Raw genomic sequence first — 18,271 nt, forward strand, 5'->3', positions numbered from 1 at the left:
GTTATATAACTTTTTAATTTAATATAGTTGAATGAGAATAACAAACTATTTTTCCTTTCATACAATACTTAACTTCTGATACAAGATATGAGGATATTTTTTCCATACCAAGCAGTTTTCCACTTCTTGGTGGACACCAAGTGAACATCCTACAATTTTACTCAATTCTAATACAATTACCTGGAGAAAGCATCAGATCCCAAAGGTTAAGGGTTCAGCCCCATGAGACTGTCCCTTCCAATTTCAGATGCCAATTGCGAGTCAAGGTTATCACCTATGCCTCTGACCATCTGGCTATAAATTGGAGGTACTCACAACCGCCTCGTCAGGTTCAATAATTTTCTAGAATTGCTAACAGAACTCAGGTAAACAGTTTGCTTCCTAGATTACTAGCTTATTATAAAGCATACAATTCAGGAACAGCCAGATAGAAGGGATGCGCAGGGCAAGGAATGGGGGAAGGTAGGCCCTCTCCAGGTGTGCTGCCCTCTCAGCACCTCCACATGGTCGGCACCATGAAAGCTCTCCAAACCCCAACCTTTGGGGGTTTTATAGAGGCCTCATTACACAGACATGATTGATTAAATCATTTGTCATTGGTGACTGAACTCAATCTCCAGCCCCTCTTCCCTCCCTGGCACTACCCCTCCCCGCCATCCACAAACTATCTAGGAGTCATCAGTCATCTTATTAGCATATTTATTAGTCCATTTTCACACTGCTGATAAAGACCTACCCGAGACTGGGTAATGTATACAGAAAAAGGGGTTTAATGGACTCACAGTTTCGGATGTCCAGGGAGGCCTCACAATCACAGCAGAAGGTGAAAGGCTTATCTTACATGGGATCAGAAAAGTGAGAAAGGAGAGCCAAGCAAAAGTGGGAACGCTAAATGAAACCAACTTAGTCACTACCCTGAGAATAGTATGGGGGAAAACTGCCCCATGATTCCGTTATCTTCCCCGGGGTCCCTCTCACAACATGTGGGAATTATGGGAGTTATAATTCAAGATGAGATCTGGGTGAGGACACAGCCAAACCACATCAGCATACAAAAACATAATTATTACTCCAGCGATTCCAAGGGTTTTATGTGCCAGGAAAGGGGTGGGGAGACTAAATACATGTTTCTTATTATGTTGCAGTAGTTTATGTATCAGTCTCCCTTAATGAGTTATTCTTTTTATTTTCTGTTGAAATTTTTATTATTTTCTTCAAGGCCATATGGGTATTCTACTGTATTTTCTTCTGAAAGGTTGAAGTTTTTGCATTTAACAATGGGATTTTAATTAGTTTGGAATTCGTTTTGTGTGTGGTATAAAGACAGAATACATTTTATCTTATAACATAAGAAAAATCAATTGTCTCGGCCTCACCTATAGAGTAGTTTATGGTTGTTCCCCAGAATTACAATGCCACCTCTGTGATATATCCAGTCCCCAATATGTATGAGTGTCTAGTTATGGAGTTTTACGTTCTACTTGTCTGTTTGTCTATCCACGTGCCAATGCCACACTTTCCACTGCTCTAGCTTTCTAATTTTGAAGTTTGATAATGCAACTTCTTCTTCTAAATTGTCTTGTCTATTTGCTACTGTATAATTTCCAGTTAATTTTAGAAACGGTTTGTAAAATTCTGAAAAATTGTTCAGATTCTTATTAGAAATACATAGAATTTGTTAATTTGGGAAGAATTGTCATCCTTCATGATACTGAGGGTTCTTATCCAAGAACACAATGTATCTTTGCATTTATTTAGGTCTTTAAAAAAAATGTTTCAGGCCGGGCGCAGTGGCTCACGCCTGTAATCCCAGCACTTTGGGAGGCTGAGGCGGGTGGACCACTTGAGGTCAGGAGTTCAAGACCAGCCTGGCCAACATGGTGAAACTCCGTCTCTACTAAAAACACAAAAATTAGCTGGGCGTAGCGACGGGCGCCGGTAATCCCAACTACTCAGGAGGCTGAGGCAGGAGAATCTCTTGAACCTGGGAGGTAGAGGTTGCAGTGAGCTGAGATTACACCACTGTACTCCAGCCTTGGTGACAAGAGTGAAACTCCATCTTAAAAAAAAAAGTTTCATTGAGAATGCTGGCTTGATACTAACTGAAAACAGTAACAAAGAAAGAAAAAATATTTTCAGTAACTGTTCACAATTTTCTTCATGAAGCTATTCCACATATTTTGTTGGACTTATTTCTAGTTACTTAATAGATTTATTGTATATTTTAAAGTCATATCTTCCAAATATATGTTGCTGGTATATTCAAATGTCAGTGACATTAATATATTGCTCTTGTTTCCAGCAACCTCTTGTTAGTCCTTATATATAATGTATAGATTCTCTTAATGTTTTGTGTAGATAACATAATATTATCAATAATATTTTTACTCTTCATTTTCAGCCTTTTAATTCTATTTTATAATTGTATTGGCTAGAATATCCAGTATAATGTTGAATAAGAGTTGTAATAATAAACATACTTGTTCCCAGAACCTTTCATTAGCTTCCACCACCTGCTGCTTTTAGCCTTACTCCAAGATTGTTTTGTTCTAGGCCACTAGCCAAGAAGTAGGTCTCTCAGTCCCTGATGACCCAGACTTCCCTGCTGACCCAGACTTCCCTGCTGACCCAGACTTCCCTGTATAGGAATGCAGTTCCTACGAACCTCATTCAGCCAGTTGCGCTTAGTAAAGGTGTCCAACCATCCTTAGGAGTTTTATTTGGGTGATCCACTACTCTCTAGTGCAATGTGTCTGAGGGGCTTGAAAACCTTTTATTCTTTCCATATGTTTATGTTCATTAAAGGAATCACCATCTATATAGGGTCAATAGTCAGAGACCTGTATCCTTCTCTCAACCCCCACACTAATTGATCATCAATTATGTCAGTTCCACATTCTACATATCTGTCAAAATATTCTCTCTTCTCCATTTCCAACACCGGTTATCGGCTTGGGCCCTCAGTTCTCCCACCTTAACTGTAGTAACAGTTTCCTAACTAGTCTCCCTGTCTTTCATCTAAATTCCCGAACACCTTTCTTCTCACTGCTGCCAAGTTTATCTTTCAAAAATACAATTCTCATTATGCCTCTCCGGGTTTAAAATGCTTCATTGGCTTTCCATTGTCTCCTGCATGAAGTCTTAGTTCTCCAGCTGATCATACTAACTATTTATTCTGGCTAGCTGTCTAACACACCAGCCTAGCAAAACTAAAGTGCTTATTGTTCAGCTATGCTGTTTATTGGTGCTGTGATTTTTGTATAGGCTGGTCTCTCTGCTTGGATTGCTCTGGCAAAGTCATATTCATTTTCAAACCTAGAGCAGATGTCCCTTCCTCCAGGAATTATTGATAAAGAGTGCAAGAAATATTCATTGAGTACATCTATATTTCAGATACTATGCTAGATGCTGGGAATACAAAATGCATAAGACGTAGTCTGAATCTTCTAGTGGTAATCAACTACTTACACTTCTTACCTCCCCTTAGCTTTAAGTGCCTGGTGCATGATTTTTACTTACCTAATTCTTCATTCTTTTCCATGTATGTCTACAAAATCTTCTCCATTCTCGATAAATACTGTACACATATAAATGTACAAATATTACATTATTCTCAAGTAGAGATGCACATATATAGTATTCAGAAAACACACAGTATTCAGAAACATTCATAGACACAGTTTCACCTAGGAATTATGATTATAAATGATGAGATAACAGCTTAGTACTTTGTTGTCAGATCCTAGCTCAGTCAAAACACAGAAGCATTGTACAGCTAGGGTGGTGAAGAGTATTGTGTTCTGAAAATAGATTGCCTAAATTTGATTCTCAGCTCTGCTACTTACAAGCAGGGTGGCCTTAGGTAAGTTAATAAAACTTTGCACCTCATCTGTAAAATGGGGACAATGATGATCCCTGCGTCACAGTGCAGTTCAATACAAATTATTGAATTTGTATTTACTTCAATAATGAAAGTGCTTGGAGGCTAGTCTGACCATAGTGAGTTATCTCAATTGGTTGTCCCCAGTCAGCTGCAGATAGAACTCCTTATTGTCTTCCCCCATTCTCACTAGCACACTTAGCTAGTCTTTATTAAAAAGTGTCTAGAATAGTGCCTAGCACAATGTGTTTAATACATGGTAGCTATTATTATTACTTTGTATAGGAGGAAGTCACTATCAGCAAGTCAAGTGATTTTTACTTTATATCTAGCAATGGAAGAACTGCTGTTGTTATGAGCCAAGTGCATACTCTTATCTAATCTTTATTGGACCAATGGCACATGTGGGAAGAATGACTGGCCCAAGAGAGCCCGGAGCTGTGGGATTCAGTTTTCCCTTATGTAGAGCTAAATAACATATATGGAAAGAAACTGTATTAGCACACATTGACAGAACCAGCTAGCTGTAAATACAGATGGATGGAAATACATTAATAGCTAGGTGAGGGTCTATAGTGTAACAGCTAAGAGCACAAACTCTGGAGTCAGACCACCTCACTTAGGCTCATTACTCTGCCATTTACCACATTGTAACCTTGAGCAGGTTATCTCTTTGTCCCTCCATTTCCATATCTATAAAATGGGATGGATAATAATAGCCCTTATTTCATGCAGTTATTGTAAGAAAGCATGTGAAGCACTAAGAATTGCTTGGTACATAGTACATAATAAATGATGAAGAAAAAAGATGCATGCAGTAGACAGAGAAACGGGTGAAAATAAGTCATCTAAGTGTTCACTTCAAGAGAAGCAATGAAGGTAGATGTTCAACTGGATGAGTGATTCCCAAGGGAAAAATAAGGAAATTCTAATTCTGATGCACTTGAGATAAACTTTATTAAAGCTATTTTTCATTTGTTTATCTAGAAGTCTCCAACTTATCATCCCAATTATGTTTGGTTTACAGCACCAGGATTTCCCAAAATACGCTCCATGGAGCATTTGCCCTAAACCTTATGTGAGAAAAAAGGGTTTTGTGGCTGAATGACTTTGGGGGAATGCTGAGTGCCATATTTCCTTCTATATTCAAATGTACATTAACACTCTAAGGTTTAACATGTCCTGAAAAAAATGTTTCATTTAGTTTAATCCAGCATTTCTTGAATTGACTTAATAATAGAGCCCTTTTTTCATATACTATGAATTAACATTCCAGGGAACAAACATGGGAGAAACACTGGCTTAGATGAATATTAAAATGGCCTTTATACCAAAGCGGGGGCTGAGGGGTATGGGGGGGAGGTGTGAGAAGGATAGGGCTCACATTTCTTTTTAGACTGGAATTGAGCATTTGCTGAAGACTGTTCACAAACCTGGAAACTATGCAAATCCCTCAGGATCACAGACATCCAAACATACACAGTGTTGCTGGGAACACGTACAGGATCTCCAGAGGGGGTTGAGGGACATGACCCCCAACCCTCACACTGCAGCTTCCTCCTCCTGCTGCTGCTGCTACTGTGCTAGGATCCCTCCACGGAAGACCTATGAGGCTCCTAAACATTTTACCATCTATCTTTGGCCACACACTTCCTGAATTTATTCTCTGGAAGAGAAGAGGCCCACTGGGGAAAAGAGAAGCCAGATCCAGGAGGGAACCGGGAGAAGGAAAGACAAGAAGAGACTGAGTTAAGATCCTGCACCAGATCCAGGACAAGGATGCTCCTCTGGGTGGAGGCTACATGAAGGATATCAGCAACACGGGGTAAGGGGCCCTCTCACAGCAGAGCTCAGGAGAAATGATATGAGCTCAGGAGAAATGATACTGACTTCTAAGGTTAGTGACCAGCATGGGAGCTTCCTGAAACTGTGTTTAATGAATTTAATGAATGTTTATTCATTCCTTTTTCTTGAAGAAAATGTGATGGCTGGTGGACTTTCTGCCATGGAAGGAGAGACTGAGATTACATGCTACGTGGCCTGGTGCAAAGAGACCTAGAGTCTTTGCAAAGTAAAAGGTCAAAACCTTGATCTGGCAAGGTCAAAACCTTGGTAGGGGCTGAGGTCTGTGAGTGGCTTCTCAGTGACAATGAAGGATGAGAAAAAATAAAAATAAATATACCTGCGTGAACAATGCCTGGCTATGGAAAGTGGCAGCGGGATGTTTTTAAATTCCCATAACTATATTTTTCTATAATATTTTACTTTCATAGTTGTAGAAACTTGAGTCAACTTCTCTAGTTTATCTCTACCTTCTAGAAACAAATCTTTATTTACGTATTTATTTATTTATTCGAGACTGAGTTTTGCTCTGTGGCCCAGGCTGGAGTGCAGTGGCACGATCTCCGCTCACTGCAACCTCCGCCGCCCCAGTTCAAGCAATTCTCCTGCCTCAGCCTCCCGAGTAGCTGAGATTACAGGGGCGTGCCACCACGCACGGTTGTTTTGTATTTTTATTAGAGACAGGGTTTCGCCATGTAGGCCAGGCTGGTCTCGAACTCCTGACCTCAGGTGATCCACCCGCCTCGGCCTCCCAAAGTGCTGGGATTACAGGCCGTGAGCCACTGGGCCTGGCCTAGAAACGAATCTTTAGTTTCTAGAAAATCTGAACAGACATTACCTGTAAACTTCATATTACTGTGTTTTTAGTGAAACAATGTTTTGCAAGTATTTACGAGGGAATGGAAATATAACGCAGGAAACACACCCTAGAAAGTTATATCTACATAATTCTAGAAGGAGAGGGGGATATATTTGCAGGGGGTGAGATTTCCCGAGAACTTCTGGAGGAAAGAGGGAATCTTCTCCGTCGGCGAGGTGGGGGACGGTGTTTCAGCGAGCGGGAGGCGGCGGCAGGTAGGGAAGGCGGCTGCAGGTAGGGAAGGCGGCTGCAGGTAGGGAAGGCGGCCGCAGTCCCCCGGGAGCCGGGGGCGGAGCAGGAAACGGCGGCGCGCGGAGCGGGAGGCGGAGCCGCAGCGAGCGCCGCAGGTGGGGACGAGCCGGGCGGCACCTGCCCCGGGACCAGAGCGGACCTCTTTCCGCGCTGCGCAGAGTGAGGGGAAACCCGAGGGGTTCCCTGGAGAAGGTGGTGCGTCCTGGGGCTGCAGCTGAGGAAGAAAGACGCAGTGCCCCGAAGCCCCTGAACTGAAAAGGGCCAGAAAGGGGGCGGCATGGCATGGCCCAAACTGCCCGCACCTTGGCTGCTGCTCTGCACTTGGCTCCCAGCAGGTGAGCCTTGGTAAAATGGTACCCACCCTGGACCCAAGGAGACAGGAAGCCATTGTGGCCTGGCCTTGCAGAGCTGGCCGCGGGCAGGGCAGTGGAGGCCTGGGCCGCGCTCTGGTGGCGCTTGGCATGGGCGCCAGGAGGTGCGGGGACTGGATCGAGTTTCTGCCTGTGGGAACCTGTTGCTTTCCTCTTTTGTTAGTCCAGGCCCTTCCCAAACAGGTGCAACTAAGAAACCTGGAGCCTTTGAGCTTTCCTTCCTACAGTCATTAGGCACTTCTTGATCTCTGAAGCTGAACTGATAGGGGCAAAAGCACCATTCTTAAAAATTCCTAATTACTTTTTCCTTTCATCTGATATGGTGACAACCATATTGACCCAGAAGTGCATATGTTTCATTTCTGGGAGGTTATAATATGTCCTCAGTATACAAAGCAGCGTTTGGCCAGAATCTGAATCCGTTGTGCAGGACCACAACGTGTGCCTCTGTGCTAACCATGTTCAATGTCACTTTTCTACTTTCTTTGTATCCAGTCACTGCCCTAACTTTACCCCCTTGCTCATCCCGCATCAGGTGTCCAACCATCTACCCTCTCAGCCTTCATTCTCTTACCCTCCACACCAATCTCTCTATTTTGGAAAACATGATTTTGTGTATCTCTGTGTGTGGCCTGGAAATCTGCCAGAAGTGTGTATCTCCACGAGTGAAACCAGGTCGGAAAGGGTAGCTGAGGGACGGAATGAGCAGGCTCTTTCAGCTCTTTTCCAATTAGGATGTAGGTGTGACCTTGCAAAGAAAATTTATAAGTTCCCTTGGAAGCTCCACCCTGTTTTATTTCAGTTTACCCCTCCCCTCCCTTTCGGAATAGCTGCCCTCTTACCTCTAAGTTGTCAGTGGAAGGTCAACTTAGAGTTTGCTCACAGACAAATTTGAGTCTTGTATTTTTAGGTTGGGAACAGATGCAATATGAAGGTGTGTCGGCAGAATGTTCTTTTTACAAGCTCAGTAAGAGATAAGAATTGCTCAGGTATAATCAAATCTGATTCAGACAGGATTCTACAATAACTTAAGCATAATGCTGAGAATAAAGGGGAGAGAGGCTTGCAAAAGGGTAGACCCTGTCTGAAGCTGACGAGACTAGATGTTGGACACCCACGATGCACAGGGAAATAGACTAACCCTCACCTCAATTTGTGTCCAAAATTTCACCAAACACCAGCTGAGGCTATGAATGCAAATTTATAAAAATCCCACAGGTTTGCACAGTCTTCTCTCCTGTGCCTCCCCTGCTCATCTCAAACTCCACAGCAGCTGGGGATTTCTGAAGCTGCTTAAGCTACCTTTTTTAGAAAAAATACAGTTCTGCTCCTACCTCTGCCCTTGGGTATTCTATCCCCAGAACTAAGACTTCATAATCCTCAGCAAACCTCTACACTCACTTTCACTGTATAGATGAGAAATTGATATTTCAACTGTTTGACTCCAACACTTGGAGGGGAAATAGCTATTTTAGCAGATAGTTTTCCTATGTGTAGAAATGTAAATAAACTACATTAGCTATTTAATGTGGTTTGTGTCAATGATGTTTACGTGACACTGGACAAGTTACTGAACTGTTCAAAGCGTCCAGTAAACAGCAATGATTATAGTACATATCTCATACGGCTTTTGTGAGGATGAAGTGAAATTAAGGTTTTAAAGCACTTAGTAGAGTGCCTGAACAAAGTGAGGGAAAGCTTAATCAGTATTATCCAGGCTGATAATAGTAGTCAGGAATTAGAGCCAGGTAGGATTGTTTAAAGCTAACTTTAAGGAAACAGGTTTCTCTATTCTTCCTTCCCCTATGGCTAAGAAAATATGAGCTATAGTAACAGGTGATTATCAGGTTGGAATTCTGAATCTGCCTCATACTAGCTGTGACTTTGGATGGATTACTTAAACTGCCTTTGTCTGGAAAACAGGTGAAATTCCTGACAAGCCAACTCCCTTTGCCCTCTCAATAAGGCCAACTATTGTTGGGTGGATTAAGGTCAAGCACAGTGTCAATGACATGCTGCAAACTGTGATATGCGCTTTGGAAAACCTTGTACTAGAGTGTATTCATTTTGGTCCATCACCTCGTTCTCTCCTGTCTCTAAAGAAGAGTCAACCCAATTCTCTTATTAGCCTCCAAGTTCCCACAATTGCAAAGTGTGAGGCAGTAGTAAAATTGTGTCATATTTAGGTACTTGCTGGTCACTGTGGCTTGGGGCCCCTCATGAAGCTTCTGAGGTCTGGGAGTTTTGTGATATTGTCACAGTCCTTGTGCTCTGAGCTGTGTAGAGATCAGTTGTCAGAAGTAGGTGTGTGTGGTCTTCACTCAGGAAATACTGGGCATAAGTCCTTCTCGACTCCCCCACCTTTTCCTTAACTTTTAAGCCAAAATTCCCAAAGTGTCTGTCAAGATCAAACTGAAGATCAAGCTTCCTCTCTTGCTCTCAATATCTACCAAAGCAGTGGTTTCTGATTTTTTTTTCACAGCTCCCGGAAAGATCCGATTACATTGTGACATGTATGCACACGTATTCAGTTTATAAAATGGAAGCAAAATAATCACAAAAATTGTATTACTAAGTTGAATAAAATAATAACAATTGACATTACATATTATCTTACTGATATTAAAATTCATTTAAAAAATCATCCCCACATTAACAATATTAAATACAAACACCCTGTAAGTTGATTTTCTCAAAACCCACGGCAAACTGCACTATGCACTTTGGAAAACCCTGTACTAAAGTGTGTTCATTTTGGCCCATTACCTTGATCCCTCCTGTCTCTAAAGAAGAGTCAACCCGGTTCTCAAATTAGCCTCCAAGTTCCCACAATTGCAAAGTGTGAGGCCGTAGTAAAATTGTGTCATATTTAGGTACTTGCTGGTCACTGTGGCTTGAGGCCCCTAACGAAGCTTCTGGGCTCAGGGAGTCTTGTGATATTGTCACAGTCCTTGTGCTCTGAGCTGTGTAGAGATCAGTTGCCAGAGGGGTGTGTTGGGGGGGTAGGTGTGTAATTCTCTGAAAGTTTTTTCTTCAGAAATAAATACACTTTTGGGGCTGGGTGCAGTGGCTCACACCTGTAATCCCAGCACTTTGGGAGGCCAAGGTGAGCGGATCACCTAAGGTCAGGAATTCAAGACCAGCCTGGCCAACATGGTGAAACCCCATCTCTACTAAAAGTAGAAAAATTAGCTGAGCGTAGTGGCATGCACCTGTAGTGCCAGCTACTTGGGAGGCTGAGGTACTTGAATCCAGGAGGTGGAGGTTGCAGTGAGCTGAGATCACGCCACTTCACTCTAGCTTGGGCGACAGAGTGAGACTCTGTCTTAAAAAAAAAATACACTTTTAACGCAGAAGTGGTATGTGAATATCTGTTCTTAAAACATTAAAATAAGGCTAAAGTAAGTACCACTGTTGGCTAATAGTTCTGGTTGCCTTCATCCAATGTCAAAGTTTATTCTCAGAATGAAAGTTTAGTGTCCCTGCTGATTCCCCAAACTCTAAAATGATGTGTGTCATTTCTGCTCTGGTGAATTTTTTTAACATCATAGTGTGTGGTGTTAACTTGCAGATCCAAGAGCTATCAACTTGTATTTTCATTCTTTGGGAAATCAGACAACTGACTCCTAAGTAATAATATCCTTAGAGAGACAGCATCTAGACCAGTAATTTTTCCTGGGTGGTGGGGGTGGAGGTATGGACCATACTGTAGACTTAATGAAATCTTACAAAGTTCCCTGTTATTTCTCAGGGTGAGGGGGTATGGGTGGTGGATGGGAGACTGTCCACTCAACTGCTCCCTTGTCTCCTTGGGAGCTCCTGAATACCTCCCCAGAATCCCAGCACTCTGTTGAACACAGGTAAAAATCACTCCCAGCCTTTATCTTCCCCTCCCAGACAGTTTTACAGATAAGGAAATCCGGACCCGAGTCGTGTGTCTCAGGTTGACATAGGGGAGTTAGTTTGAGAACTGGGACCAGAATCCTGGTGTCTTCACCCTTTCTCCATTGCTCTCTCTCCTATTTCATACTGTGGAGCAGGTTTTTTTTGTTTGTTTTTGTTTTTGTTTTTTTTTAATTATACTGGGTTACATGTGCAGAACGTGCAGTTTTGTTACATAGATATACATGTGCCATGGTGGTTTGCTGCACCTATCAACCCGTCACCTACATTAGGTATTTCTCCTAATGTTATCCCTCCCCTAACCCCCACCCCCAACAGGCCCTGGTGTGTGATGTTCCCCTCCCTGTGTCCATGTGTTCTCATTGTTCAACTCGCACTTATGAGTGAGAACATGTGGTGTTTGGTTTTCTGTTCCTGTGTTCGTTTGCTGAGAATGATGGTTTCCAGCTTCATCAATGTCCCTGCAAAGGACATGAACTCATCCTTTTTTATGGCTGCATAGTATTCCATGGTGTATATGTGCCACATTTTCTTAATCCAGTCTATCATTGATGGACATTTGGGTTGGTTCCAAGTTTTTGCTATTGTGAATAGTGCCGCAATAAACATCCATGGGCATGTGTCTTTATAGTAGCACGATTTAAAACCCTTTGCGTATATGCCCAGTAATGGGATTGCTGGGTCAAATGGTATTTTTGGTTCTAGATCCTTGAGGAATCACCACACTGTCTTCCACAATGGTTGAACTAATTTACACTGCCACCAACAGTGTAAAAGTGTTCCTATTTTTCCACAATCTCTCCAGCACCTGTTGTTTCCTGACTTTTTAATGATCGCCATTCTAACTGGTGTGAGATAGTATCTCATTGTGGTTTTGATTTGTATTTCTCTGATGAACAGTGATGATGAGCATTTTTTCATGTGTCTGTTGGCTGCAGAAATGTCTTCCTTTGAGAAGTGTCTCTTCATATCCTTTGCCCATTTTTTGATGGGATTGTTTGCTTTTTTCTTATAAATTTGTTTAAGTTCTTTGTAGCTTCTGGATATTAGCCCTTTGTCAGATGGATAGATTGCAAAAATTTTCTCCCATTCTGTAGGCTGCCTGTTCACTCTGATGATAGTTTTAAGTTTGTTTTGTTTAATTGAATTCTGGTATACAGAAATAGAAACAGGTGTCTGCTTCCTGGATGTCTAACTAAATGCTAATGTTTAAACATCTTGCCCCAACAACAATGCAGTGAAACAAGATGTTGAGTGATTAGTGTACAGTGTACCTGGGTTTCTTTTACCATAATGATTTATTTCATTATCTTAAGTCCTTGGGGGAAATAAAATTGTATGTTTTAAGAATTGAGAAGACTCTGACTGGGCATGGTGGCTCACGCCTGTAATCCTAACACTTGGGGAGGCCAAGGCGGGTGGATCATTTGAGGTCAGGAGTTCGAGACCAGCCTGGCTAACATGGCGAAACCCCTTCTGTACAAAAGACACACAAATTAGCCCAGCGTGGTGGCAGGTGCCTGTAATCCAAGCTACTCGGGAGGCTGAGGCAGGAGAATCGCTTGAACCCAGGGGGCGGAGGTTGCAGTGAGCCGAGATTGTGCCATTTCACTCCAGCCTGGGCGACAGAGACTCCTTCTCAAAAATAAATAAATAAAATAAAATAAAGAATTGAGAAGACTCTGGCCATGTCCCCAGTTCTTTCTAGATCTCCCAATCTGCAACTTTTGTGATAAGGTGGGGTCAGAGGAAAGCAATTTTGACACTTTCTTTATTTCTCATAACCAGGTAATCACTGAGTTCTGTTACTTAGTCCCAGGTTCTGCCTCTTCTTTTCTATTTTGGGTGACACTTCTTATACTAGTCTACATTAAGCATCTTCTTGCCTCTAGTCCTGCTACTTCTCTGTCTACTTCCAACCATTCTCTATGCAGATGATAGGTTAAACCTACCTGAGTTAATAATTCCCACTTTCATTTTAATCTTCCACCCAAAGAAGCTCCATTAGATCCCTATAGCTTATGAGACTGGGCTAAAACTCTTTGTTTGAAATTCAAGGCCAACTAATTCTGGGCTCACTGCTTTGGGAAGCCTTGTCCCCACAGATACAGGCATGGTCTTACTGTATAACCTTTCCCCTCAACACACACCTTTCTTTCTTGCTTTTTGTCTGACTGTACTAGACATGGTTAATGTTGACCATTTTTTTGAAATTTTAGGGCACTTAAAATTTGTTCCAAGCAATTTAGTCTCTCTTTCATGAATGTATCTGTTCTTTCGTTTAGCAAATGTTTAATGTGCCCTCGGTGCAAGACATTGTGCTGTCAAACAAAAGCCGTCATAGCCCTGGCCCCTGTGGTGCTTATTGTCTAAAGGGGATTCTAGTGAATGTGGAAATACAACTGTGACAAGGCCAGGAAAGACGGATACAGTGTACCACAAGAGCAGTTAGTAGATGGATTTTGCTCAGTCAGGAGGCCCTCCCTGAAAGGATGATGCATGAGTACTGAGGAACAATGAATTCAAACCAAAGTAATAGCATCTGCAAGACTGCTGGATAGGAGCTTAGTGTGTGTGAGAGATGAGAAGAATGTTAGCGGGACTGAGTGAAGGACGCCACAGGAAGAGTGGTGGAGTTGAGGCCAGAGGAGTCAGTAGGACCAGATGTGCATGGCTGCATGGGTCATGGTAGGAGGTTTTGTGTTTATCTTAACAACAATGGACAGCTGTTAGAGGTTTTTAAGGAGGAGGAATTGGGAGACTAACAGCAATGTGGACTCCACCTGGCAGGGGGAACCAGTGCATGCATGAGTACAGTACTAGGTAAGCACAGGTGATATGGAGGCTGGACATGATAGTAGCTTGTGCTAGGATAGTGGTGAAATTGGAGAGAGAGAGAGATTCTGAAAATATTTCGGAGATAAATAAGCCCAATCTGATGATAGACTGTATATTAGTCCGTTCTCATGCTGCTATAAAGAACTGCCTGAGATTGCATAATTTATAAAGGAAAGAGGTTTAATTCACTTACAGTTCTGCAGGGCTGGGAGGGTCTCAGGAAACTTATAATCATGGCAGAAGGGGAAGCAAACATGTCCTTCTTCACATGGTGGCAGGAGAGATGACTGCCCAGTGAAGAGGGAAGCTCCTTATAAAACTACTGGATCTTGTGAGAACTCACTATCATGAAAACAGAATGGGGGAAACCACCCCAAGATTCAATTGTCTCCACCTGGTCCCTCCCACAACAGATAGGGATTATGGAAACTACAATTCAAGATGAGATTTGGGTGGGGACACCAGCCAAACCATATCAGACTGTATATGAAGAGCAAAGGAGGAAAAAACACCAGGATGATTCCTTCCTAGTTTTTGGTCTTTTCCATTCACTGAGATGGGAAATATGGGAGAGGCCCAAGTTTGTATGGAAGGATGATGATTTAGATTTTGGGCTTGATTTAGAATTTGAAACAACCAGGAAGAACTATCAGGAGCATTTGGATACATGTGTCTGTTTTAGTCCCTTATTGTACAGGAGTAAGATGTAATATTCAGTGCTCTCATAGTTTCTGATCAATGCTATAAAACTCATCCATGACAGGAACTACTTTGTCTGTGTGTTTACTTGTTTATCATTGACTCTCCTACCAGGAGCACAAGTTCCAAGAGTGCAGGGGTCTGTATCTCTTATTTGCTACTAATGTTGGCTCAGAGTGGATACTCAATAAATGAATGAATGTGTGTGTTCTGGTCATGCCTAAATTTGCATGTGCTCTGAGATTAGTGTGTGGAGACATGAGTCACTAACCTGGGTGAATGACTTTGGAAACCCCAAGCATCTGCCCTTAACCAGGTCTTGGCCTCTCCCCCTGGTAACCAAAGGGATGTTAAGTTCAAACCACCTGAGTGGCTATTTATTTCACTTAGTAGTTTATAAAAAAAAATTTTAGAGATTGATATTTTCCCCTTTTGAATAGGTTGTGGTGAAACATGGGACTATCACTTGCTATTTATGGGAATATGCATTTCTTTCCTGAAGTGTCTATTCGAATAGAAAAGGCTTATTCCCTTTAGCTCACTTTGAGAAATATATTCTACTAGAATAAAAGAACACATGTGAAGACATACTTATATAAACATATTCATTTCAGTAATTCATGTCAGCATTGCTTATAATACTGAAAAGTCAGAAACAACCTAAATGTCCATAATTTGGAAAATGTGTAAATAAAAGTGGCTCAATGATGGAGTAAAATGTACATGCAGTTAGTAAATATATATATATATTTTTTGTGTATGGTATACAATATATCATTAGTTTGAAGAAAAAGTCACAAGTCAATGTACATAATATGATTACTTTTTTTAAAAAAAAAACAATATAGGAAAAGATGTGAAAGGATGTAGACCAAATTGTCAATAGCAGTATCTCTGGAAAGTGGAATTCATGGTGAGCAAGGAGGAACGTTTTACTTGATACCCCCTCCACTGTTTGAATTTTCTCACTTATTTATTTTGTATTAATGAACAGAAAAGAAAAGAAGGGCTTTGGTACAAAATGATTAAAATAAATTTGTGAATGTCCCTTAAGTGTGTGAATATTCCTCAAAGGGTTATATCTCAACCATTTAGAAAACTTATCCAGAAGACATGGTAGCGAGGTGGAGGTCTAAGCTTAAATCCAGCTTTGCTACTTTCTAGCTGTGTGGCCTTAAGCAGATTGCTTAATCTCTCAGAATTTTCCTCATCAATGAAATTGAGATAAAGTACAGCTTATCTCATCAGTTTCTTGCAAAGGTTAAATGAGATAATGTATAATAAAACACCCAATACCGTGTCAAACAACATAGTAAGTGCTCAGCACACAACACTTTCCTTCTCAGGGGAGGCTGCCTTGGTGAGTGTTGCATGCCAGACCTTGGGTAAACACACAGTACCTAGACATCATTCCTCTCCCCACCCATCTGCTTTCCTGGTCTCCTTCTCTCTCAGCTCTCCCTATCCTTTCCTTCTTGTTCGTGACCACTCCTTCTTGTCTTTGTCTCTTCTTGTCCATAGCCAGTCACTTCTTGTCTTGCTCCTTCTTGTTCATAGCTAGTCCCTCTTCTCCTTGATTCCTCTCATATTTGCACTGTTATCTGAGGAAACGTAACAAGGACTGATGGTAAATATGCTTGGTGAGATAGCCTGCTCAGACATAAACTCTGATAGTATTGAACCTGTGTGCATTTTGTTAACCTGCCACATGGAGTCAGTGTGCTTGTATACCTGAAAAACACTCAGGAATCAATTTGTGTCAGTCCCAGGCCACTGCCCCTTGCCAGCAAAGACCTGCGTTTACCCTCCTGCCTACCATCCCTTCCAAACAGGCCCATTCATGGGAAAGGAGGGGAAGTGCCATCTAGTCCTTCAAAACAGTTTTTAATTTTAAAAATATTTAAAAATATATACCTATATTCCTATACTGTGTGAGTATCTTCTAGAAACTAAAACAACTTCTTGCCCAGTCTAATACTACACAGGAAATGAGGAATAAAAAATGTGCAAAGATGTGCATATATTTAGGAACAGATGACATTTAGTTGTAAAGATACTCTGCCCTCGTTGGTATGTTTCCTTCTGTTTTAGTGTAGGATGGTAGTCCCCACTCAGCACAGCAGCCTGGCCTTGGAAAGTACCTGATGGCGGGAATCAGAGAATCCCCTTCCCCTTCTCTCCTTCCCATGAGCTCTGATACCTCATTTGAAGTTTCCTTTCAACCCACGTGACAGGTCTCCTTCCCTTCTTTCACAGAACGGGGCAAGTTGTGAATGTGTCCACCAGGGTACAAAGCTATGAAACTTTTGAAGCTTTTGAGGCACCAACTCATTTGGCAAAGAGAAGACAATCATGATAGTTTACATTTGTATCATTTTTTCAAATGCTTTTACATGCTGGTCTCAGTGGATCTGGAACTCCTGAACTAGTCAAGATAAGTACAAATGATACAAATGATGGCTTAGGTTTATTGAATGTCTACTATGTGCCAGACTCTTTGCTAAATGGGGGACATTTTTTATGCTCACCACAACCCTATGAGGCAGGTATTACTGTCATCTCAGGTTTGCATACAAAGGAAAACAATAGTTTGGAAATAACTTGGTAGATCAACTTCTGACTCTAACCAAATTGCCTTTTCTGACCCCCAGCAACTAATGTTGACTAGAATGTTTAATAAACTGCTGTTTATATCACATTACCATTCAGCTGTTAGGGATTGGAGACAGAATCTGAACTCAGGGAGTCAGGCTCTAGAATTAACGTTTTTAAGAGAAAATGATAGAGGCAGCTAAGAAATTAGGAGTCAATGAACTGGGGAGGAGAAAATGCCACAGGATAAAGGAAATTTAAGAATAGAAAAAAAATTAAGAATTTGAAAACTTGTAGTAAGCCTGAAAGAGCAAAGTTGCAACCAGGATGACTATAATCAGGGCATTTCTCTTTTTGATCCTGTTCACATTTTCAGCCTGATTCTGCTGCTTTGGGTCCTTTCTTGAAAACTCCACCTGCTTAGTTCTGTGCATGCCCAGTGTGGTTAGGTTTACAGAGAAGTTAGAGGATATAGGAAAAGAAAGTGGGGAGATTTTTGCCTTTTAGATGGACTGTCCTGCTACTGCCTCTTTCCTTCCCAATCTGAAAAATCCGACTGCTTTTTAAGAGCCTGGCGCCTGACTTCTACTGTGGAAGATCAAGCTTGCCTGCTTGGGAAAAATTGGGATTTGGTGTTAGCAAGGCCCAAGCTCAAATCCTGACGCTGACACTTTTTAGGTATGTGATGTTGGGCATGTGGGGGTGTGGCTTATACTCTGAACTTCTGCCCACCTATATGAGCAGGGCTGTTGCCCAGCTGAGGGGGTTTGTGAGAATTAGAGACTAAGAATGTGTATCACCCGGTGCATAATAGATGCTAAGGGCCAGAAGCAACAACTGAGAAGATGGGAGAAGAGTTTGCTGGGTTGTTCAGTAATTCTTCTCCTGGGACTCTTCGTGTGTGTGTGTGTGTGTGTGTGTGTGTGTGTGTGTGTGTGTGTGACAGAGAGAGAGAGACAGGGCAGGGGGTGGAGGTGTGAGGTCTGTGCAGGATGCTGTGGGGCTGGCAGACCCTTGGAGGGAGTGTGAATGACC

The 18,271-nt window shown here is 41.9% G+C and overlaps 1 protein-coding gene across 2 annotated transcripts in view; it reads left to right on the forward strand.

Moving 5' to 3' along the window:
• Positions 1-6,894: 6,894 nt before the first annotated feature.
• ILDR1 (immunoglobulin like domain containing receptor 1) overlaps positions 6,895-18,271 on the forward strand; it is a 35,629-nt gene continuing 24,252 nt past the window's right edge. The window contains exon 1 of one of the 2 annotated variants that reach the window (XM_001111791.5): positions 6,895-7,168. In XM_001111791.5, the coding sequence (XP_001111791.3) occupies positions 7,111-7,168 (58 nt within the window). In that variant the 5' untranslated portion in view covers positions 6,895-7,110. 2 annotated transcript variants of the gene reach the window in all.

The sequence above is a fragment of the Macaca mulatta genome, chromosome 2, assembly GCF_049350105.2.
Source record: "Macaca mulatta isolate MMU2019108-1 chromosome 2, T2T-MMU8v2.0, whole genome shotgun sequence".
NCBI classification, from domain to species: domain Eukaryota; kingdom Metazoa; phylum Chordata; class Mammalia; order Primates; family Cercopithecidae; genus Macaca; species Macaca mulatta.